At 46.2% G+C, this 25,068-nt stretch overlaps 1 protein-coding gene across 2 annotated transcripts in view; it reads right to left on the minus strand.

Annotated features, from left to right (window-relative positions):
• The window catches only part of ERBB3 (erb-b2 receptor tyrosine kinase 3), a 111,373-nt gene that overhangs the window by 18,034 nt on the left and 68,271 nt on the right, over window positions 1–25,068 (minus strand). For both annotated transcript variants that reach the window (XM_083598573.1, XM_083598572.1), the window contains 16 exons: window positions 20,221–20,346; window positions 17,769–17,834; window positions 16,190–16,308; window positions 15,315–15,456; window positions 14,371–14,484; window positions 13,489–13,609; window positions 12,290–12,363; window positions 9,678–9,768; window positions 9,084–9,283; window positions 7,526–7,658; window positions 7,331–7,421; window positions 4,831–4,985; window positions 3,987–4,040; window positions 1,370–1,511; window positions 686–805; window positions 169–267 (listed from right to left, as the gene is read on the minus strand). In XM_083598573.1, the coding sequence (XP_083454699.1) occupies window positions 169–267; window positions 686–805; window positions 1,370–1,511; window positions 3,987–4,040; window positions 4,831–4,985; window positions 7,331–7,421; window positions 7,526–7,658; window positions 9,084–9,283; window positions 9,678–9,768; window positions 12,290–12,363; window positions 13,489–13,609; window positions 14,371–14,484; window positions 15,315–15,456; window positions 16,190–16,308; window positions 17,769–17,834; window positions 20,221–20,346 (1,847 nt within the window). The remainder of the gene's footprint in view (window positions 1–168; window positions 268–685; window positions 806–1,369; window positions 1,512–3,986; window positions 4,041–4,830; window positions 4,986–7,330; window positions 7,422–7,525; window positions 7,659–9,083; window positions 9,284–9,677; window positions 9,769–12,289; window positions 12,364–13,488; window positions 13,610–14,370; window positions 14,485–15,314; window positions 15,457–16,189; window positions 16,309–17,768; window positions 17,835–20,220; window positions 20,347–25,068) is intronic.

Raw genomic sequence — 25,068 nt, forward strand, 5'->3', positions numbered from 1 at the left:
GGCGTATCTAATTTAACGCCCGCTTCCCCTATGTCTGGCGTGTTTCTCAAGGGGACTACGAAAACAAGCATGAAACAGTGAAGGCCACGTTCAGTAAAATTTCCAAAGTGACGTGGGACCAGGGGAGGCCAGTCCCATCTCCTCCTTGCATGCCCTTGTAGCACTTACATCTGTGACAGCATGGAATGTCTGCCGGCCACTTGGGTCTTGGATGACTTTGATGCTCACAGGGATCTTGATGGAGTCTCCTTCTGGAATCCAGACACCCTGGTGGGGAGAGGGGCAGAGAAGATAAACTATATTGTTGATCTGAGGATCTATTTATTAACAAACTAGTAACTGCTGAGGACTCTTCCGAGACCTCAACTCTCATCCAAGATGGAAGCAAACACTGATTTTTCATTTACCATTAGAATCTCACCCCCCCCCATTTCCGTTCTCATTTTCTTGAAGCAGGAAAAGGTAGTTCCTCTCCCACTCTAGATGACCTGCACAAAATACTGGAGCCCCCCCCCCCGGGATAATGCCTGCCTCCAAGCACTCTAATCAATCTATGTCCCACCCCAGGTCCATCTCTGTAGCAATCTTCTAGCTCTGAACCCCTCTTCAAAGGCAGCACATTGTTCTCTGCCTCTACTTAAATCAGCCAGAAGCAGAAGCTGTTCCTCCCAAGTCTCGGGCTTACTTTGTGCACTGTCCCAAACACTCCGGATCCTAAAACTTTCAGCTTCTTTAATTCTGTCTCCTTGAAGATTCGAGCCAGGACTTTATTGGCTTTCTCACTGGGATCCAGGGGCTCCAAACTCTACAGAGAAGAAAGAGACCCAGAGACAGACAAATAATTCAATCCATAGTCGTCAAGAATCCCTGTTTGAAAAGGACATCACAATTCACCGTCACTTTGCTCCTAATTGACTTTGCAGCATTCCTGGTTTTTTAAACATGTGTTCCTGTTCTTTTTTTGGCAGGGTGGGGGGCTGTCTGTCTGCAGCTAGGTCTAGCACAGCTGCTAGATACAACTGTGGTGCCAAACAAACCCATCTGTGAAATCCTTTCAAACACTTAAGCTAACCCTTACTTTCTGCTGGAGTTCACAGAAGAAATGAAGAGGATTTTCTAATTCTATAAAAGACCCATTGAACAGGGACTCTTAATTCCAGAAGATGCTAAGCTACAAATAAAGTGTTATTTCATTGCCCCGATTTCTCCTTCATGCCCAGTGTCCCTCAATGGAAAGAGCCCACAATCAGACTCCTGGATAACAGCTCACCCACTTACTGCCATATGTTCAAAGCTGGGTCAGACCAATAGCCCCCCAAACCCAAGTGTCCTGAGGTGTGTGTGGGGTGACACAAGTTTACAGTCTCACCTCTCCTCTCTCCAGGTATCTGCGCATGGCTCGCTTCTTCTGAATCTTCTTGCCACGGCAATACAGAAAGGTGAGTAAGATGCAGGAACACATGGCAAAGAGGCAGCCCACAACTGTCAAAGCAATCACTGTCGGAGCTACCCTGGAATGCAGATGCCAGGCGTTATTAATAGTGAAGTCTGGGCACATGTCACAGTTCTGCACGAGCATGGCGAAAGCACAAGAATTAGTAGCAGGCATTAAGTTCAGCCATCTGAGAATCCCACCTTTACATACACACACACACACACACACACACACACACACACACACACACTTATTTATATATTTATAAATATATTTATTTACAGTGGTACCTCTAGATGAGAACGGGATCCGTTCCGGAGCCCCTTTCGCATCTAGAAGCAAACGTAAGCAAGTGACGGCATGTCTGTGCACGCACGCGTCGCCTTTCACCGCTTCTGCGCGTGACATCATTTTGAGCGTCTGCGCGTGCGCAAGCGGCGAAACCCGGAAGTAACGCGCTCCGTTACTTCCGGGTTGCCACAGAGCGCAACTTGAACGCACTCATCCTGAAGCACATTCAACCCGAGGTATGACTGTATATATTTTCTGGCCCTCATGGCTGCAAAACTGTTGTTTGAAGGCATGAATGACGGAAAAAATCTGAGAAGAGAATTTTCCCATAGTTCCTTGCCCCTCTGATGGCTAGAAGAGGCAGAATAAATGGGTAAATAGAGGGAAATGGGCTTAACTTGATTGGGAGGGGGATAAATCTGATCAACCTTACAAGGATCATTGAGAATAATAAATGTGAAACGCACAGAGATGTATACTAAGCACTGTTGTTCTAAGTCACAGAAGTATCCAAATTCCCTCCCCCCTTGGTACAAAATCTGGTTGAATGGCGCAGAATAATAATACTCATAATCATTTTTCATGCAGTGCATAGTAAAGATGGGTGACAGCAAGTCCTGGTGACAGCAAGATGCATCAGTACAACAAGAACCATGTGTCTGGCGCATGAAGCAAAGGTGCAGCCACCAGAGGTAAATTCTCTTCAGTGTTTCTTGGTGTCCTAAGCATCCCCAACGTTGAAGGAATTGGCAGTGGTTCTGCCTGTCCTTCTGCAGGACTTTTGCAACTGGCAGTCCTTTCATCCCAGAGCTGGCCCCGTGCCAATCTTCATTATTCCCCACACCCCACCCCACGTCCCAGAGGCTCAATACAAGTTGCAAAATGCAAACAAAACCCAAGGAACATGCAAGCACGCTAAAGCTACAATGCTATGGAAGGCAAGTCCTTTCCTTGGCCAAACAAAGCTCCATATCATAGGGGCTTATTTTCCCCTGTCATGTTGCGATGCGGCCCTCAAATGCTTTTTCCTCGTCATGTCCCATATTCACAGGACAATTCGCACAGAGGGTATTGGAAGAGGGGCAGCAAAAGGAACTTTCACGTGGTGGTGGGAGCTTCCTCCGCCTCGTAAGGGAGGGAAAGAGTGCAGGAAGGAGATCAAAGCGCAAGGATCCACTCCCTCCAGCGACAGGCAGAGGCCTGCTGCGGCCCTGCCCTCCTTTCATGCCGCCCACAAAGGCCTCCAGGCAAACTGGCATTGGTGGGAGAGAGCAGGGGTGTGATTGTGAAGGGAAAAGAAAGGTGGGAGTACGGCTGAGGGGAATAGCCCTTTCAAGCATCCATTGGGTGAGGCAGATAATTATATATTTTTTTAGTTCTCCCTCTACAATCAATAGACTGCGAGTTCTTTTTATGTTCTTTCTGACAAGCCTGAGTGTCTGAGACCCCTTTGTTGACACAACAGCCTGCCTCCTCAGTGGAAGGACCATAAAAAGGTGGCAACAAATGGCAGCGAGAGAGAAAGGCTGCGATCTTGGCCGGTTTCCCTGCCTTGGCCTGCTGAGGTCTTGGCAGGCCTAAGACGGCAGCTCCTTAAAGCACCAGCGTCTGAAACAGGGTGAATTTGGGAGAGGATTCATGTTTCAGTTTCGAAAAGCGACTTAAAAAACAGGTCCCCCCCCCCCCCGGCTGAGAAATCAGAAGGAGGCAGAAAAGGATGGGGTGGGGGCAAGGAGGGACATAATTTGATTAAAAGCCTTTGACATAATTTGGAAAAAAAGGCCAAACCATTTGAAAAATCCTGCAGTTTGATAGCTTCAAGCAGGAATATCTTAACTAGACATTAGAAGCTATGCTATGGGCTAATGGCTATTAAGCAGTACACAGAAGCTGTTGAGGTTAACTACCAGGTGCCGGGGGCAAACCCTTAGAAGAAAGACTTTATCTGGTCTCCAGTGGCTTTAGTCCATGTTAACACAATGATAGCAATATTGTTTAGCTTTTATATAACAGCTTTTAAGTGTTCAAAGTGCTCCATGCACATTATTTCAACCATCCTCACAGCTACCTTTTAAGGTAGGTAAGGGATGGAACCTAGGAACACGAATGCAAATATGCTGCTCTGCCATTGAGCTTCATGGCGATAAGATCTCCTCTTGGTATTTGTAATCTGTAAGAGTAAGCACACTGGGGTGTGGGTGTGTGCAATTTATAAAGCTATCCCCGCACCCTCACTAGGTGAAGGGGTGCTGATAGGTACCTGTGAACAGGCAGTTCCTCCATGAAGCAATCTTCAAGCTGTGGTCCATCACACCTATAGGGAATGAAATCTAACAATTATCCTGGGAGACAGAGAATCCAAGAATCTAGGGAAACAGCCTCTAGCAGGAAAGTGAAAACCACAAACCCCAGTTTCCGTCTGCAATAGACAGAAAACCATATAACACACCACTCGCCCCCAGTTGACGACTAACTATGATTTAGGCTGACAGGCGTAATTTAAAAGTGTTCGTTTTGCTCTCTTAGCTGCAATAGCATTTCAACTGTAGCTGGTGAGGGTTCAAATGTGTGCGATGATTTTATAGTGTCATATTGATGCAACACATTCACTAACAATTCTCATACATACATATACATACATATACATATATATATATATATATATATATATATATATATATATATATATATATATAAAATTAAATTTTTCAAACGTTTTCACAATTACCTTCAAATGAAATACACTATCTCGTAAGGCGGCTTCCCACAGTGTTTTTACTCAAACCTTTCCCACTGCATTATATCTTTATCTATTGCAGAACATTTCTCTACAATTATTTTGTCATTTTTCTTCCTCTGCTTTTATCTCAAATCCTGCCCATGATTTCATTTGACTGCAATGTTTTTGTTTTTAATAGTCCACATGTGCTATTACAGAACAGGTGCTGTTGGTTCTTCTTCACTTACCTTTTCCCTTCCCTGATCATTTACTTCTTTTCAAAACGCAAGTCACTCGGCTACACATTATGATGATGCTATCTGCGTGCAACATACTATGGAAATAAATTAGGTATTATTGCTGAAACTCCCGATTTCTCACTTACCCCTGCGTGCAGTTCTCATGGCACGGCCGGCACTCATTGTTGGCATAGGGGTACTTGAAGATGAGCCCTTTCACCCCTACGATGCCTGCAGGGCAGTTTCCTACACAGTGTGGCCCATCCTGGTAGTTAGCACAATGCATACAGGCATCAGCGCCCTGAGGAGCAAGAGGAGGTGAAATTAATTGAGGAGACAGCTCAGTGATAGATCAACTGCTCTACATGCAGAAGAACCCGGGTTCAACCTCTGGCGTCTGAGGAAAACATACTGAATGTGACCTTGGGCTTAGCAGTGCATGCGTCATTCCCTATTCTTTCTGAAACTGTAAATAAAGCTTTCAGTAAAAGTAATCTCTAGCATTCCCTCCACAGACGTCTGCATGGTCTGAACTTTCCGTAACTAGTAGGAGGAAAACTAGGAATATCCCAAGGTGTTCGGCCACCCAAGAATCTGCAGCGTGTGGCCTGAAATGTAAGCCCTAATATTGCCTTGCAAAGTGACAGGGAGACCTGGGTACCCTTCTCTGCATTTAATCTGGTTGAGATCTGGGTCATCTGGCCCTGAAAGCTGCTCCATTCATTAAATAAAGGCGGTGGCAGCCAAAAGCAGGGACTTCGTGACTTTGGAATCTTCTTCCTGATGAGGAATAACAATCTGCAGCTTTGTTGGATTTTGGAAGCCGCTGCAAAACGTCTCTTTTCCAGCAGGAATTTGCCTCAATTTGTTTTGTTCTGCGGATACTTCTTTGTAATTTCTTGTGTGTTTTTGTGTATTACTGTTTCACAATGCTGTATGTTTTTGTTACGATCCGCTCACTGGTTTTGAGCTTTGGGAAATAAGTTTATAAATATATATAAAACGAAACAATGGGTGTGGGCATGCCTCTCTGCATCCACTTTCCTCGGCCCTTTATACTATAGAGTAATAATAATAATAATAATAATAATAATTTATTATTTGTACCCCGCCCATCTGGCTGGGTTTCCCCAGCCACTCTGGGCGGCTTCCATAGAAACCAAAAATACACTAAAATATCACAGATTAAAAACTTCCCTGAACTGCCTTAAGATGTCTTCTGAATGTCAGGTAGTTATTTATCGCTTTGACATCTGATGGGAGGGCGTTCCACAGGGCAGGCGCCACTACCGAGAAGGCCCTCTGCCTGGTTCCCTGTAGCTTTGCTTCTCGCAATGAGGGAACCGCCAGAAGGCCCTCGGCGCTGGACCTCAGCATCCGGGCAGAACGATGGGGGTGGAGACGCTCCTTCAGGTATACTGGACCGAGGCCGTTTAGGGCTTTAAAGGTCACCACCAGCACTTTGAATTGTGCTCGGAAACGTACTGGGAGCCAATGTAGGTCTTTCAAGACCGGTGTTATGTGGTCTCAGCGGCCGCCCCCAGTCACCAGTCTAGCTGCCGCATTCTGGATTAGTTGTAGTTTCCGAGTCACCTTCAAAGGTAGCCCCACGTAGAGCGCATTGCAGTAAGCATGATCCTAAAAGTATGTCATTACCCCCCAAGCAATTGCTTGCAACACTTGTACAGCTGGCCCAGTGCTTAAAAAGAAAGCAACGTAACAAGGAGGCAGGCAAGATGTACCGGAGTAGGACCTGATCCCACAGCCTGAAACCTATACCTCAAAGGCCATTACTTTCCATAGAAGACCTAGTACCTGATAAGATATTGGAACACAGGCACTGCTCCAAGTATTATCATTAAGAGAGGAGCAGGGCCTTCGTTGCTGTGTCCCCAGAGCTATGAAATAACCTCCCAGAAGTGGTTCATTTGAGCTCTAGTTTCCTGGCTTTCAGGAAAGGTGGAATCTGTTTAGGAAAAGCGTATAGCTTAACTGCAACTCTTTCACATTATTTTATGTGTTCCAAGCTGCATCGAACATAACAAGACCACATAACACCAGACTTGAAAGATCTACACTGGCTCCCAGTACGTTTCCGAGAACAATGCAAAGTGTTGAAGCTCACCTTTAAAGCCCTAAACGCCCTTGACCCACTGTACCTGAAGGAGCGTCTCCACCCCCATCGTTCCGCCCGGACACCGAGGTGCAGTGCCGAGAGCCTTCTGGTGGTTCCCTCGCTGCGAGAAGCCAAGTTACAGGGAACCAGGCAGAGGGCCTTCTCGGTAGTGGCACCTGCCCTGTGGAACACCCTCCCACCAGATGTCAAAGAGGAAAAACAACTACCAGACTTTTAGAAGACATCTGAAGGCAGCCCTGTTTAGGGAAGCTTTTAATGTTTTATAGACTATTGTATTTTAATATTTTGTTGGAAGCCACCCAGAGTGGCTGGAGAAACCCAACCAGATGGACGGGGTATAAATAAATAAATTAGTAGTAGTAGTAGTAGTAGTAGTAGTAGTAGTAGTAGTATCATCATCATCATCATTATCATCATCTGCAAAGGTTGGATATAAAAGGCACACAGATCTTTGCCACCCCACCAACCCTTCCCCACCACTCCAGAGAAGCTGTGTGACATTGCCATACCGATCCATTGCAGGTTAGGCCTCCTTCAATCTTCTGGCACTGCGGGTGACATGGGAAGCACGCCCCGTCTTGTGCAAATTCTCGAACATCCCTACGCAGAGCAGAGCAGGAGAGGAGAGGAGTTACACACTTGGGGCCAGGGTGGAACGAGAAGGCAAAAAGGGAAGCAAGTGTCCATGGCTGGCTATTTCTTACCCCTCGTAGAAGCTGCAGGAGTCAACACAGGTTCCGTCACGGCTGTAATTAAGGCAGGAGACACACTGATCTGGGTCAGGACCCCAACAGCCATCGGTGGAGCAAAGAGGATGACAGACCTTCCCCTCTTGGGCTGGGAGAGAAACAGAGTGCCTGGATCACATCTGGGACCAGGGCCCCATTTTAAGTTGTGGGGAGGGGCATGTGCTACCTGGAAGGAAAATGCTTCAAGTCCCTTTCCCACCTCCCTGACCCATCTGCGGACAAACCAACAAAAGGGGGGAAATCATAGATTTACTATTTTAAACCCAACATCATTTGGCTATAGCAGGGGTACGATTCTCTAGATGTCTGTCCACAGAAACAACTTTATTCCAGTTAATACTAACTAGCACAGGCGTCAGCAAACTTTTTCAGCCGGGGGCCGGTCCACTGTCCCTCAGACCTTGTGGGGGGGCTGGACTATATTTTTTGGGGGAAATGAATGAATTCCTATGCCCCACAAATAACCCAGAGATGCATTTTAAATAAAAGGACACATTCTACTCATGTAAAAACACCAGGCAGGCCCCACAAATAACCCAGAGATGCATTTTAAATAAAAGGACACATTCTAATGCAAAAACACGCTGATTCCCGGACTGTCTGTGGGCCGGATTTAGAAGGCGATTGGGCCGGATCCGGCCCCCAGGCCTTAGTTTGCCTACCCATGAACTAGCATGTTCACAGTCCAAGTGGTATCCAGCAGCAAGCATCTGCTCTGATGTTGCAGTGGGCAAGTCACTGACTCCTATGCGCTGAGTTGCTCAGATGGGCAGGTAGCATAAGCCAAGGAAACAGAGCACAATGGAGACTGCACAATTGTTTTGCCACTGGAACATATGGGTGGGATTCAACTAATTTGAATCCCGCTAGCGGAAACCCACACAAGGACTTCCAGTAGTGCATGGGGTTCCCCCCCCATGTCCTGAAATCGGCTGGCAGGGAGGGGGGCGGTTGATAGAACCCCCAGCACACTATGCAGGGAAGGAGAGGGGAATTGTTTCACCTGGCGAAATGCTTGTGCTGAAGGAACACTTGCCACACAGCTGCCTTGAATTCCTCTCCATAAGAACGGTTTTTGTTTGTTTGTAAATAATTTTTATAAATTTTCCATTAAGAACATCCAATTTATAACAAATCAAATCATAATCCAATTCAAAAAAATAAAAATAAAATAAAATAAACCAAATTACAACCCGAATTATTAATTATTAAATTTCATACAGACTTCCCATATTCTGGACCTCTGAAGAACTCCTCTCACATAGTTATAATTCTGCCCTCTTCTTGTTGTTTTCATATTTTCCACATTCCAATCATGTGCTGTTTGCACCCTACCAGAGTTCAGTGGCATCTACTACACAGTGAGAGAGTGACTGAGCCCTCTACAAGCATAAGAGAATGTTGAAACTCATTTGAAGGAGTTGTTTGGTTTTGTTGATGGCAATGCGGCCTAGTGCACGAAGCACCAAGTCCCCTAACTCCAGGCTCCCTTATCTACAGCTTGCCCACTCACTGCATTTCCTGGCAGGTTTGTTGCTCTTGATGTCAAGGTCCGAACGCCGGCGGGAGAGACGTTCCCAGTTAACCGTGTTGTAATAGCAAAGCTGCCGGTTCTCGGCGATGTAGACCTTGCCAGCACTGATCTCCCTAAGTGAGCGGAAGTCCAAAGAGGTCACATTCATGTTCTTCATGATCAGCAGCGAAAAGCCACGGCTAGGAAAAGCACAAACCAAAGTGTCAGCCTCAGGAAGAGGAGGAATGGGGACTATGTTCTATGGCTGGGAAGGAACAGCTAGTTTCTATGGTTTGCAACCCTGCGGAGGGGTCTGCCTGTACAACAAGCATGAGCAAGTGGCAGACCGAGGTCCAAATCCGGCCCTGCTGTCCACCAAGCCCTGCACAACATATATAGAAGCATGGATTTAGGTGGGGAGGTGACTAGTTTCCAGACTCAGCCATTCTTAATGCTGTGACTTTTCAGAATGGCATTAAAACAGCAGCTGTTCCACAGGTAGCCTTAGGCATCACCAGAACAATGAAGCCCTAAGACTCCTTCTGCGACTCGCAAGCAGGGTGAAAGAGGGTTGTCCACGAGAGCAATTCTTACTTATACAAGCTGCGTCCACCTATGATTTCCAAGTTGGAGAAGACACTGAAGTTGTGCATGTGTTTGGGCCACGACTGGATGTTCAGGTAACCTAGGATCAAGGATGCAAGGTCAGTGATCTCTGGTGCAACTTTCCCTAAGCATTCTCCCATCACCTCCAGAGTCCTTAGCTCTCTGGTCTCTACGCCACCTTCTGGGGTCAAGTGTATACAAATGCCACTGTTTCTTCCAGCTTCCACAAAGGCATAGAGCGGATGCCACTCTCAAGGAGCGCTGTACTGCTTTTTTGCAAGCTCCCCTTTCTAGCAGGACACTTGCCTATTTCTTCTTGCGGTGCACTGTGGGATCTACATTGATCTGAGAGTTCCTAGGCTGCTCCTGCCCCACCCAGGCTGGGGTCAATCACAACCTGCACTGGGTCAATCTCAGCCCAGTCCCAGACAGGCATGGGAAAGAATCTGAACCCCGCAGCTTCTCCCGGTGAACAAGGAGCAAGCATACAATACCTTGGGCTTTTCCCAGCAATCCACAGTCTCTTCTCAACTCACATGCATTCCTAAGCCATATTACCACTCTCTAAATTTCTATCTACCCTTCCTGCTTATATACTAAAATCACACTGGGTACCATATCAAACATTTTATTATTTATATAGGTCTTGATTGTCAAAAACAAAAAACCCAAAAACCTCAAAGCGCTTTCCAGAAAAGAATGAACATAAGCAGGTAAAAAAACACCACCCAACTTTTTAATACATTAAAAAAAAATTGAAACCAATGGTAAGCTAAAAACCAGATTAAAATGCACATCAACATTCTAGGTGTCTGGATAGGTTTGCCTAAATAAATAATGTTTTTAGCGGGCACTGAAAAGGGTACATTGAAGGCACCTGTCTGGTGTTAATAGGCAGGGAGCTCCAAAATATAAGGCTCATTCAGACTTCCATCCGTGCTGCGTTTCCAGACACAGGTCCACAATTTAGAGTGCCATGTTCAAAGGCTCTTTTTATGTTTTGTTTTCTTTCAGTCCTGTGCTTTCCCTGAGAAAACCCGCTCTTTACCGCTGAATTGGAGCAAATGGGCAATCCATTTGTGTGAAGGAGAAAATGCTTTACCCCCTGCTATTGCACCCCGCAAGTCACTCTAAAATCCCTGAAATAGTATAATTGTGAAATAGGAGCAATGGATTGCCCAGGACAAAGCCTGCTTACTCTTGACCATATGCTGATGCAGTGATGGGCAAAGGGTTGTTTATTTAATGCCGTGTGTACTGCAGAGGCACAGTGAAGGGCGAATGGTAGCTAGTGAGCTAATAGGATAAGGAATATGCATAGCAATGAAGGTCATTAGCTATTTCAGAAAATTCAATGCATGTGTGTGTGCAAGCGTGTAGGATTATTCTGACCAAAACATGGAGATGTTGTGTCATGGGTGATGTGGAATGGACAACGGGGAAGTTATTAGTATGACATATGATGTTTGAAAGCTGTGTGAAACCTGCGGTCATTACAGTACCCATCACTTACGGGACTGTCCTTTACTGCGGTAAAGTTAATACAGTGGTACCTCGGGTTACAGATCCTTCAGGTTACAGATGCTTCAGGTTACAGACTCCGCTAACCCAGAAATAGTACTTCGGGTTAAGAACTTTGCTTCAGGATGAGAACAGAAATTGCGTGGCCGCAGTGGGGCAGCAGCGGGAGGCCCCATTAGCTAAAGTGGTACCTCAGGTTAAGAACAGTTTCCGGTTAAGAACGGACCTCCGGAATGAATTAGTTCGTAACCAGAGGTACCACTGTAAAATGGTACGGTCTTGCTTGAAAATTGGTTGCGTTTCTTATTTAATTCCCTACCTGGGACGAACCTGAGAGGTGGTTTTAGCCACTTCCTTGACACGCCATTTGTTCCAATTCAGGGATAAAGAACAGGTTTTTCTGGATGGGGGGGACACTAGGACATGGTGTTTTAAAGTGTGGAACCTGTGCCTAGAAAGCACAGGGCAAAAAGCAACTGTGGATGAGCTTTAAAAGATCAATTTCTTTAAAATGTGGGACAAGTATTATATGGCACCTTGTAACAGTGCCAGCTCCACAGACCAAAGTGGTTGAGTGGGCCTGGACAATTGCACAGGTAAACTGGTCCCAAATTTTCCGAGACTGTACATACTAATAATAAAACTTTGAACTTGGCCCGGTAGCAAATCGGCAACTGGTGCAGGTCTCTAAGCAGAGGTGTCATGTGCTTCCAGATCAAGCACAAGAAAAGCCGAATGAAAAGCACACTGTGGCCATCTGAATATGAAATAACAAGTGCGTGAACTACTGTGGGCAAGTTTTCCTGGTCCAGGAATGGTCATAGCTGTTGCAGAAGTTTCAGCTGGTAAAGGGGTGCTTCTAACCACTGAGCCTACCTGGGCTTCCAGTGGCAAAGCTGGACTCAGATGCACCTGCAAAAACTCCACTTTTGTGGGGCTTGCAAACCCATCCAGGGCAGGCAATTTGACCAGCTTCTCAGACACGGGAGCCACTCACCCACAGTGATCGAAAGGGACAGAGTCCTTTCTTACAACCCACATTGCTCATGACACAGAGAGTTCCCTGCACCCCAGTTCACCTGTGATCTCTCGAACAGTCTGGAAGATGTTGAGTTTTTCTGGGTCCAGGGGAGCTATGTTGTGCCAGCGGTCTCTGCAGAACAAGAGCAGAAGCAGTCAGAAATAACGGACAACCTCAAAATGGAACCAGCCTTTTTCTTCGAGAGCTGCTATGCATGATGACTTACCAGAGGGTGGTATTCCCTGCATGTTATTTACATGGCCGTGAGAACATTGCAAGACTGTGCTGAGGTTACAAGCCACAAAAAGAACCCACAGCTAATCAAGCGCTCATTCCTCATCCTGGTTGTTAGCCCATTAAAGGAAAAGGTGCCCCAGTCAGTACCTGCCAAAGGTGGAGCCGATATGGCATATTTATCACCTCTGCAATAAAAGAGATGTGATGTCTACAACTAGTCTGGTGATTGGGAGTGGCCACCGGGACCATATAGCACCAGTCCTAAAGGATCTTCAATGGCTCCCAGTACGTTTCCAAGCACAATTCAAAGTGTTGGTGCTGATCTTTAAAGCCCTAAACAGCCTCGGCCCAGTATCCCTGAAGGAGCGTCTCCACCCCCATCGTTCAGCCCAGACCAGGCATAGGCAAACTCTGCCCTCCAGATGTTTTGGGACTACAACTCCCACCATCCCTAGCTAACAGGACCAGTGGTCAGGGATGATGGGAGTTGTAGTCCCAAAACATCTGGAGGGCAGAGTTTGCCTATGCCTGGCCCAGATACTGAGGTCCTCTCCTGGGGGGGGGGGTCTTCTGCTGGTTCCCTCACTGCAAGAAGCAAAGTTACAGGGAACCAGACAGAGGGCCTTCTCAGTAGTGGTGCTCTTCTTGTGGAACACCCTCCCTTCAGATGTCAAGGAAATAAACAACTATCTGACTTTGAGAAGACATCTGAAGACAGCCCTATAGGGAAGTTTTTAAGGACTGATGCTTTTAGATATGTTGTAAGCCACCCAGAATGGGTGTAATATTATTATTACAACCATAGACCTACTAGCCCCTTAGATATGGCCTCCAAATTATACTCACAATATTTATTAAATAAAATCCAAGAATGGGATAGTAACCAATCCATTATGTATGCTGAACAAGCACCAATCAGTTTGGTAGATTGAGTAGTGCTACTGCTGCACTGCTGTTATCTAGTGTCCCAACTCACAAGAAGTTATATCTTAGTGTAGAGAACAATCCGTGCATACTTACCCTACAAGACCAGTGATAAGGAAGTCCAGGTTGCCCAAGATTTTTGTGCAGTTGATAAAGCTGTCAATATTGCTGGAATCCACTGTCTGATACTTGCTTCCAATTCCAGTCCCTTCACATGCTGGAAACAAGGCAGGGGGTCAGGGTTGAATGTTTCAAAGAGGTGAAAGCTACCAGCTTAACGTCTCTCCACACAGCTCCCTAACATGCCTCCAGAGCTAATGGAATAGGCAAAAATGACTTGGTAATTCGGATCAGTCCCAAGTTTATATATGTATTTTTTTAAAAAAACTTTTCAATGAGGTTGTACAGCAGGAAAAAGAAAGGGGGGGGGGGGAGAAATCAATAAAGTACAACTGAACAAATATAAATATCATATTATATTTCCTGTGGAATAAGCTACAGGAAGAGGGTATAAAGCCTCTTCTGTACATAGACAGAATACGTAAAAGAAAATCCCAAGAACCAGTCATGTGTCTCTTCAACAGGCAGCATATGGAGCGGAGGTCTTTAAATCTTCAGAGGTGGAATTAATAAAAGTCAGAAATGGAAAACAAATACAAATCAAGGTCAATTATCACTTTACTTTTTTAATCAAGGTACCCCAAGGACTAACTGCACACACCCATTAAGGGCAAATGCCGCACGAGTGTAGAATGACACCTTTGTTTCTTAAAGAAGTCCAGAAGAGAAAGTCCAAGGCTTTCCCAGGCAGGTTGTCCAAGTTCTTTGAAGAAATATGCAGCTCACATGACATGTGCACAACCTTCACACTTGAAAGGTGGATATGCTCCGCAGAGAAGATGATCTGGGAGCCTCAGTTATGCCTTCCTATTTAGTTTCCTGTTCCAGTAGCCAGAAGAAGCTATGGCTTCGTGTTACCTTTTGGGCAGAGCCCCACGCAAGGCTCACAGATCTTGCGGCCGCCTTTTTCCACTTCCATTTTGTGATTAGGGCAGGTCCGGATGCACAAGCTCTGATCCACCACAAAATTATCTGCAAAATAATGGGAAGGAGGCGAGAGAGAACAGGGGAAAGATTAAAGAAATGTGAGCAACTAGTCACTGGAAACCCCTTAGGGATGCTTGGGGCTAAAACAGGACCTCATAAGTAACTGTGAGGAGAGAGATGGGGTGTTGGGGCTCCTAGCTTTTCACTGAAGAATCCAGTCTCCTTCCATTTTAATATGAGAAAAGGATTAGCAGAGGATTATTATTATTATTTATTATTATTATTATTACTAATATTTACTAAATTTGTATGCCGCCCTTGTAGTTCACAGCATAAAAATACAAGATAAAAAACAGATAATACATAATACAAACAGGGGACGACGGCCCCCAAAGGCTTTCAAACTTGGAAAAAAAAAGCAGTGATTTCAACTACTGTGACTTCTCTCTCATTCTTGATCTGGGAACAATCAGGTTAAAATTAAAATAAAATACTCAAATTGTTAGTGTTTGGTTATAGTGATATTAAACGTCTTATTAGACAATATTTTATTTAGACTTCGTCATTGACACTGTCAATTTATATCTATGCTGCATTTTCCACCAGTACATCTGTGCTCAAAGTGGTTCACAAGAAAACAATGCATGGGCCAGCATAAAAGTTTAACAGGCCTTTGTACATCATGACCCCTCAACGGAGTTCTGCCACATCTGTGGCAATTTTCCCAGATGGGTTGCAGGTGGGGGGGTGTGGAATAATGCCTGAACTGGCCCTGAAGGAAATGGTATTCCAATCTAAAGGAACACCCATCACACACACACACACAGAGAAGACAACCACCCCCTTCTCCCCTACAGCCACAACCTAGGACTTACGGGGGCAGTTTTTGACGCATACGCCACCATACTGGTATTTGGCATCCGGGTTTGGCTCCAGTTGGAAGGTGAGCTTGTTGTAGATCAACGGAAGAGGGCAGCGTGTTTCACAGGCCCCATTGTCATTGACCTGCCGGCAGGCCTGGGGTTGAAAAAGCATGTGACAAAAAGCTGAGTAAGATCATGCCCACCCAACCCCCATCATTCCAGGCCGAAAGCTGAAACATTGAGCCAGATTCAACTAAACCAGTGCACTAGTGAAAGCCAGCACTCTGACTCTCGCTAGCGCATTGGGCTTCCCACTCTGCTCCGCCATGCCTCTTCCATGCCTCTCCCTCAAATGTGCTCTGGAAGGGAAAGAGGACCTCCCAAAACAGCATGCAGGGAGAGGGGAGACCGTTCCATCAGAGAAGCAAAAACGCTTGCGCTGGTGGATCAGTTGTATTAGTGCAACGCTGATTTCCACCCACTTCATGCTAGATTCTTCCCCCGATCCTGAAAGCACACAAAAAGCTTGGCACTAACTCCATGGAGACACCATAGGGAGCTTGGTGAGAAAGGATAACCCACATTTCCCCCAATATTCCGTTAAAAACTGTGATTGCAAAGAAGATTATCATTGTAGCTGAACATGGAAAGAAGCCAAGGCAGCCCAGGAAACAAAGGCTCTGGCAAAAGCTAAAGATCAGGAGCTGAGCTCAAAAGATTGGAGGGCTGTGTTGGCAGGCAGGTTGTGGGGACAAAAAGAAAAAGGGGCAGATATGTACACTCAAAACCAAATTGTTCCCATTCTCCCAATCGTCTCCCTTCCTCGACACAGACCAGTCATACAAAGCACACCCAAGGAGAGCCGGACACAGAGACTGCTTACGTACAAAACACTCTGTCTTCAGTGGGCCAGTGCAGCCTCCTGCACATTCGTCGTGGCAGCATTCATTGGGGTTGGGGCCAAAGCAGCGCTCATTGCACTGGGGGGCACAGATGGTCTTGGTCACTATGGCAGGGGGAGAAAAATGTTGGGTGAGAAGCAGTCAATGCCATCACCCCACCCTCCACTCTAATGGTCGGCTCCTCCCATCTTCTCCTGACCTTCCCAAGACCCTGGGAGGTGGACATAGAAAAAAAATCACCGTATTTTTCACTCTGTAAGACGCACCCGACCATAAGACGCACCTAGTTTTAGAGGAGGAGAACGGGGGGGGGGGGGGAGAATTCTCTCCCTCTCTGCGCAGCGCCTCTCCAGCAAAGCGAAGCCAGGAGAGCAAGAGGGATGGATCACTCTTGCTCTCCTGGCTTCAGCGAAAGCAACGCGAAGCCTCCAGAGCACAGCAGAAGCGCTGCTGTTGCACTCAGGAAGCTTTGGGCAGCTATCCCTGAAGCCAGGAGAGCAAGAGTGATCGGTGCACACCAATCCCTCTTGCTTGCCTGGCTTCAGGGATAGCCGCCTGAAGCCTGCTTTCACTCTATAAGATACACACACATTTCCCCTTACTTTTTAGGAGGGGAAGTGCGTCTTATAGAGCGAAAAATAAGGTATTTAAGGTACAGTTACTACCCCTCAACACAGAAATTTCCTATAGCATGATGCATCTGCAATCCCTGATCCAAAAGTCAGTATATTGCCTTCCCAATTAATGGAGGGTTGAGAGCTGAGGGATAGCTCAGTTGGTAGAGCATGAGTCTCAGTCTCAGGGTTGTGGGTTTGAGCCGCATGTTGTGTGAAAGATTCCTGCATTGCAGGGGGTTGGACAAGGTGATCTTTGTCGTCTCTTCCAACACTACAACTCTGTGATTTACTAGCATTCACAACTTATTTTTTCTAAAGAGAGCTCTTTGAGTGCTTTTGCACCAACTTTGCCCAGTTGAGGAGCATCGTAGAATTGGGAAAAGGTTCAGAAAAGGGCAACCAAAACAATCGAGGAGACGGAGCAAGCCCTATGAAGAAAGGTTGCAGCATTTGGGACTTTTTAATAAACTACCATTCCCAGGATTCTCTGGGGGAGGCCATGGCTGTAAAAGTGGTATCCAGGTGCTTTAAATGTATACCATTATTGTCAGAGTTAAATCATCATGAAATCTGTTTACTGTGTTCCCCTCATATGAGTATTTTCTGCCATCTGGCCTCTTCAGTAGTAGTTCAGTTGTTAAAAGTTACGGATCACCTATTATATGCAGGCAGATTGCTTAAAGCAGGTGCTGCCATAGCTTTCCTTTCCAAATCTGGAGTCTGTCTATCACCATGCCAAATTTAAGATGACAGAACCCACATTTAAAGCAGCCATGAGAAGAATCGAGTCCTGGTTGCTCACCCAGGGACCAAACCTGGGGTTAGGGGTTAGTCTCCTCCAACCTGCCCTCCAATACTGGCTGGGCATGGTGGGAGTTGCAGTTCAAAACATCTGGAAGGTCCTTGGTTTGGGGGGGGGACTGGGTTCCAGGCACTGTAATACTTACACTTTTGACAGTTATTAGGACCAGGACCCCAGCAGTGACCATTGCAGCTCTCATGACATGGAGAACCTATCCAGGGAGAGAAAATGCAACATCAGCCATCTAAACCAGAGGTACTGAGTACGATGGGCCAATAAGCTTATAAGAATCACATTATGTCCAAAGGCCTGCTTCACATGCGATTTGCTTAATGTGCATGGAACCTGATTCAAAGTGTTTTAACCCCACTCTTTACCTGAAAGGGCTTCCAGGGCAGCTTGACACAGGCACAAAGGAATCTGTCTTACGCAGAGTCAGACAAATTGTCTGCATTGACTGGCAGTGGTCCTCCATGGTTTCTTTCATTCTTTGTATATAAAAAGGTAAAGGTAAAGGGTCCAGTCGTGGCTGACTCTGGGGTTGTGGCACTCATCTCGCTTTATTGGTCGAGGGAGCCAGCGGACATCTACCGGGTCATGTGGCCAGCATGACTAAGCCACTTCTGGCGAACCAGAGCAGCGCACGGAAACGCCATTTACCTTCCCGTTGGAGCGGTACCTATTTATCTACCGTATTTTTCGCCCTATAGGACGCACTTTTTCCCCTCCAAAAATGAAGGGGAAATGTGTGTGCGTTCTATGGGGCGAATGCAGGCTTTCGCTGAAGCCTGGAGAGCAAGAGGGATCGGTGCGCACTGACCCCTCTCGCTCTCCAGGCTTCAGGAAGCTATCCGCAAGCCTTGTAAGCCCAGTGGGAGTTCCCGCGGGCTCGCAAGGCTTGCGGGCAGCAGCCTGCAGACCGAAGCACGGGGCGCCCTCCGGCTGGAGGCGGAAATAAATTTTTTTTATACATTTCCCCCCCCAAAATGAGGTGCACCCTATGGGCCAGTGCGCCCTATAGGGCGAAAAATACGGTACTTGCACTTTGACATGCTTTCAAACTGCTAGGTTGGCAGGAGCAGGGACCGAGCAACGGAAGCTCACCCTGTCTGCGGGGATTCGAACCGCCGACCTTCTGACTGGCAAGTCCTAGGCTCTGTGGTTTAACCCACAGCGCCACCCACATCCCTTTTTTGTATATATTAGTTTTTTATTATTATTTCCAGTTATGCAGTATATTATGAAATAGTGAGACAGCTAGAAAGATAAGGCTTCACTTAACATTCTCTAGTTTCAGTTTAGAGGTCAAAAGCAGCTATTTCGAAGGAGTATAAATATATGTATTTTCCTCCCTCCATGTTTTCATACCAAGGATACACATAGCCCTACCTGGAAATGCCAGAGTTTGACCCTGGGACCTTCTGCAAGCAAACAGGTGCTCTATTTAAAGATCATTTTAGATTGGTTATGGTCGGAGCCAGTTTGGATTTATTTGATATATGTTTTCAGGAACCTCATAAGAATTATTTCCCCAGGTGGCACACACAAAACAAAGGCTAAAAACATAACAATAAAATCGTATTGCAGTAAAGACACAATAAACTTAAAAGACAACTGGTATAAAAGCCCCAACACAGAACGAGTGCAATAAAGATGCAGTGCTGGAGGCATGTGATGGAGTCACCTTCTTGAAACTAGGCAGGTTTACGTCTGGTAAGGGCCTGGATGGGAGATTTCTTGGGTTCTCACATTGCAGAAAGAAAGCGGGGCACAAATGTAGCAGGGAAAAGAGAAGAGAGGAAATGGTTGCATGGAGCTGCATTGTATCCAGGGCAACTGTCTACCAGCTCCATCTGGTACGCAGGCTGAGACCCTACCTGCCCGTGGACTGTCTCGCCAGAGTCGTGCATGCTCTAGTTATCTCCCGCTTGGACTACTGCAATGCACTCTGCATGGGGCTACCTTTGAAGGTGACCTGGAAACTACAACTAATCCAGAATGCAGCCGCTAGACTGGTGACTGGGGGTGGCCGCCAAGACCATATAACACCTGTCCTGAAAGACCTACATTGGTTCCCAGTACATTTCCGAGCACAATTCAAAGTGTTGGTGTTGACCTTTAAAGTCCTAAAGCCTCAGCCCAGTATACCTGAAGGAGCATCTCCACCCCCATCGTTCTGCCCGGACACTGAGGTTCAGCGCCGAGGGCATTCTGGCGGTTCCCTCACTGCGAGAAGCTAAGCTACAGGGAACCAGGCAGAGGGCTTTCTCGGTTAGTGGCGCACGCCCTGTGGAACGCCCTCCCATCAGATGTCAAAGAGATAAACAACTACCTGACATTTAGAAGATATCTGAAGGCAGCCCTGTTCAGGGAAGTTTTTAATGTGTGACATTTTAATGTATTTTTAATATTTTGCTGGAAGTCGCCCAGAGTGGCTGGGGAAACCCAGCCAGATGGGCAGGGTACAAATAATAAATTACTATTACTATTACTGTTACTATTACTATTACTCCTGTGCAAACAGAAAACATTGGCAGGCCAGACAGGGGAATACAAGTGCAAGCACAAACCTCACCCTACTTTTAGCCAGTACTCACACTTGTCTGCGTTCTTTTGGATCACTGTAGGGTAGCTTGGATCCCGGACGATGTCTCCCCAATTGATAGTATCCGCATGACACAACTGCTGGTTCCTCCCAATGTAGACACCCCCAGACAGGATTTCTGAAAAACAGTAAGAGGCAGCTGTGACCACTTTCCTTCTGGGAGATGTGAGACACCAAAATATCTGTGTGAGATATAGCCAGCATGCACACTGAGCACATCCAGCTTCCATATACAGTGGTACCTTGGTTCTCAAACACCTTGGTACTCAAACAATTTGGAACTCAAACACTGCAAACCAGGAAGTGTTCTGGTTTGCGAACTCTTTTCGGAAGCCAAACATGCTCTGTTTTGAGTGTTGCGCTTCCGATTTGAGTGCCACACTTCCGTTTTGAGTGTTACACTGAGGTATGACTGTTTTTGCTATTTATTCTGCTTGTTTTTGCGGCTCTTTTTTTGTGACTGTGTGGAACCCAGTTCAGCTACTGATTGATTGTGCTTTCATTTATGGATCAATGGTCTCGTTAGATAGTAAAAGTCATGTTAAATGGCTGTTTTAGGGGTTTTTTTTAAAAAAAGTCTGGAATGGATTAATGCATTTTGCATTACTTTCTATGGGAAAGCATGCCTTGGTTTTGGAACACTTTGGTTTTGGAACGGACTTCTGGAATGGATTAAGTTTGAGAACCAAGGTACCACTGTACTGAAAATGAAAGCAACCTTTTTCAGAACTCTTTCCGGAACAGATTATGAACCTATGGAAGACAAGCATGTGCTGTCCCACTTCCTTTAGCTCCACAGAATCATATAAAATCTGAAATGGGCTAGGATGGACTCCCAAAGAGGTTTCCCCACTCTCTGAATTCTCTCCACTATTATGATAATTCTCTCCACTGTTATGATCACTGCCTCACTCTCATTTCTATGGCTTTGCTGAGCCGTCTCCTTTTTCCCTTCAGACCTCTTCTCCACCAACTTCTTATTTATGCATTATTCTATTTAAATATATTTATAGCCTAGCCTTTCATCACAACCAACCCAGGGCAGGGCACAACCATAACACCGAACAAATTAAAACAATACACAAATCCATTTCGATTCACAGAGGGAACAAGAACAAGATAAAAGCGTAATTAAAAAGGCAGTCTTTAAAAACAGCAAAGCAGACTTCGTCCTTCCAGCATATGTGCTCGCTAAATTAAACAAGTTACCTTACAAAGGCCTGAGCAAATCGCTGAGTCTTGATCTGGCACTAAAAACAAAGTTGCTGTCATTACTACTTTCCCTCGAGCCATTTTTGTGGAGCGACTCATTGCCCGCACTTACAGTACAATCCTATACATGTCTATTCAGGAGTTCAGTGGGGCTTGCTTCCAGGCAAATGCCTATACGACTGTGGCCACAGTCTCCCTTGCTTCCTTGCCATCCTTCAGCAAAAGGAGTGTGTGTGTGTGTGTGTGTGTGTGTGTGTGTGTGTTTTGAAGCAACACATTTGTCCCTTAACAGCAAGCTGCTTAACAAACTGAGTTCTGGAGACTTAATGAGTCCTTACCAGCAGAGGGCTGGGAGCTATCACTGTGTTTTTCAGACTTCCAAAGTATTCTCCGGATATACAGTCATACCTTGGAATCCGTTCCGGAAGTCCGTTCGAATTCCAAAAGGTTTGGAAACCAAAGTGTGGTTTCTGATTGGCTGCAGGAGCTTCCTGCAGCCAATCAGAAGCCGCGGAAGGCCCATTGGATGCTTGGGTTCCAAAGAACGGTCACAAAACGTTTGCAAAATTCACTTCCAGGTTTGCGGCATTCAGGAGTCAAAACATCCGAGTACCAATGCACTTGGGATCCAAGGTACGACTGTATAAGCGAATAGGTATATGAGCCTCCCTATACGCGGCTGGCAGGCCATTTATACCCAAGCCAGGCTGGGTATAAATACTATTTATTAAATTTGCACTTGCTGGCTTGATGAAATTGGTGCTTTCACAGTACAGTGGTACCTCTGGTTATGAACTTAATTCGTTCTGGAGGTCCATTCTTAATTTGAAACCATTCTTATCCTGTCACTAATGGGGCTTCCGGTGCGCGATTTCCATTCACATCCTGGGGCAAAGTTCGCAACCAGGAGCAGCTACTTCCGGGTTAGCGGAGTTCGTAACCCGAAGCGTTTTTAACCAGAAGCGTTCGTAACCAGAAATACCACTGTACCTCACCCTGACTTTTGTTTACTTTTTTCCAGCTCTCATCTCCACAACCACGGCTTATGGGCCTTGGTTACCCATTTGGAGGTGTCATGTGTTAAAGGCGCTCAAGGTAGTAAACATGGTTCCCCCAATATTATCCTCATAAAAACGCTGTATAATAGATTGGGCTGAGATCCTAGTGAGTTTCATGGCTCAGTGAGGATCCGAACCCTGATCTCCTACTCCAATCAATGCACCACACATGCAGACCTCCAAAGGTCCCTGTTTTCCAGGGACATTCCTGGATTTACAGAAGCCTCCCGGTTTCTGATTTGATCCCAGAATGTCCTGCTTTTTCCTTTGAATGTTTTCATTGGAGGAATGTTGGAGGGTATGGAGTTATGAGACACCCCCCCCACAAGCCATCTGAAGGCAGCCCTGTAATGTTGAATGTTTTATTATGTTTTTATGTATGTTGGAAGCCACCCAGAGTGGCTGGGACAACCTAGTCAGATGGTTGGGGTATAAATAATAAAACAACAACAACGGACCAGTGGCGTAGCGTGGGTTGTCAGCACCCGGGGCAAGGCAAGTAATTTGCGCCCCCTAACCCGTGGATTTGCGCCCCCTAACCCCAGATGTTGCGCCCAGTGCGGCCGGCCCCCCCTGCACCCCCATGCTATGCCACTGCAACGGACCTCCCTATTTTCATTAGAGAAATATTGGAGGGTATGCACATGGATTTTTGTAGGGGGGATACCTGACCAAATGTTTCCCAAATCAGCATTGCAATATCGCCTTTCACATTGCTCCACTGCCACAAAGCTCTTCCCTTGCCTCCTACGCCTTGTCAATTCCACAATTCTTCCCACAGCCCTTTAACCATCTACTTTAGGCTGAGACATCGACCTTCTTTTCCCTTACAAGGAACGCAGTACACCTCTGCAATTATGTATTTAAGCGCTAAATATTAGTGATGTGAAATACTTGTAGTATCCACGAAACGCTGCAGGCACTTCCATACAGCAGGGAATGTTGCCCAGGTAATTCTGAAAAGCCATGTCTCCTCCGCCAAGGGTTGTTCTGTCAGCCAACAGAAAGATCAAGCGATGGGAAAGCTGATAGATAGGTGTTGTCTTTTTTTGGTGCCACAGTAGCTGAACAACAACAACATCAACATCAACCCAACAGACTGGTTGGGGCAGGTACCTAAAACATGCAGAGGCCTGTTCTCAGCTGTCTGTCTTCCTCTTAGCTCTGCTGACATGATAGCCAAGAACTCAGATTTTGCAAACAGCCACTTCCAGTGGTTACGGAAGACTTCATACTCAACCAACCAGTAGTGCTCAACTGAAGGACGTATGTCAGGGGTGGGGAACTTGTGGCCCTCCAAATATTGCTGGACTCTAACACTCATCAACCCCAAGCAACATGGCCAATGGGCAGGAATGGTGGGAGTTGTAGGACAATAATATCTGGAGTGCCGTAGATTCCCCATGGCTGATATAGTAGCTCCATACTAAAATCTAAGTTGGGGTCTCCATGCTTTTCTAATCTATGTTTGCACATGCATCAATCTGCATTCAGATTAAATATAGCCAATTTCTGAGGCAACATCCATTGGATGTGGTCCCGTGAACAGAGAGATGAAACTGAAACTTGAATTTAAGTCCCTGCATCATCATAAATTATCATTATTATTTCAAAGGCAGCTTTAATCAGAATAACATATATAGGAGATATATGTTAAAAGGTAAAGAGACACTTGACCATTAGGTCCAGTCGTGGCCGACTGGGGTTGCGGCGCTCATCTCGCTTTATTAGCCGAGGGAGCCGGTGTACAGCTTCCGGGTCATGTGGCCAGCATGACTAAGCTGCTTCTGGAGAATCAGAGCAGCGCACGGAAATGCCGTTTACCTTCCCGCCGGAGCGGTACCTATTTATCTACTTGCACTTTGGCGTGCTTTCGAACTGCTGGGTTGGCAGGAGCAGGGACCGAGCAACGGGAGCGCACCCCGTCGCGGGGATTCGAACCACTGACCTTCTGATCGGCAAGTCCTAGGCTCTGTGGTTTAACCCGACTGGACCTAATGGTCAGGGGTCCCTTTGCCTTTATATAGTTTACAATCTCTGAAAGTGAGCTTGTGTTCACACAAAATACGTCTGAACTATCAACGAAGAGCACAAAAGCAACCTTGATATATAAGATACATGTGCCTTATTCTGGGCAATAGAAATGCTCTTATAGTGCACCAAATCCCTTGGGACTTCACTGGTCTCCTATGCGATTGTCTACAGAACGGATGGAACAGCAAGGGCTGTATCAGATGCAGCACAGCTGGGTTCTCAATGCCATTGCTGAGGCATCCTGGGTGTCAAGCTCCTTGCATGCCTTTTCCAGGAACAATCCATGGCATTCCGATTGTGCACTAGAGCTAAACAAAACCGGGAGGCAACTGCTGTGCAGGCCTGCCCTTGGGCCAGACACTAAGATAAGATTGCCGTACAGTGGTACCTCGGGTTAAGTACTTAATTCATTCCGGAGGTCCGCTCTTAACCTCAAACTGTTCTTAACCTGAAGCACCACTTTAGCTAATGGAGCCTCCTGCTGCTGCCGTGTGGCAGGAGCACAATTTCTGTTCTCATCCTGAAGCAAAGTTCTT

Source organism: Podarcis filfolensis (genome assembly GCF_964270895.1).
Source record: "Podarcis filfolensis genome assembly, chromosome: 2".
In the NCBI taxonomy this organism is placed as follows: domain Eukaryota; kingdom Metazoa; phylum Chordata; class Lepidosauria; order Squamata; family Lacertidae; genus Podarcis; species Podarcis filfolensis.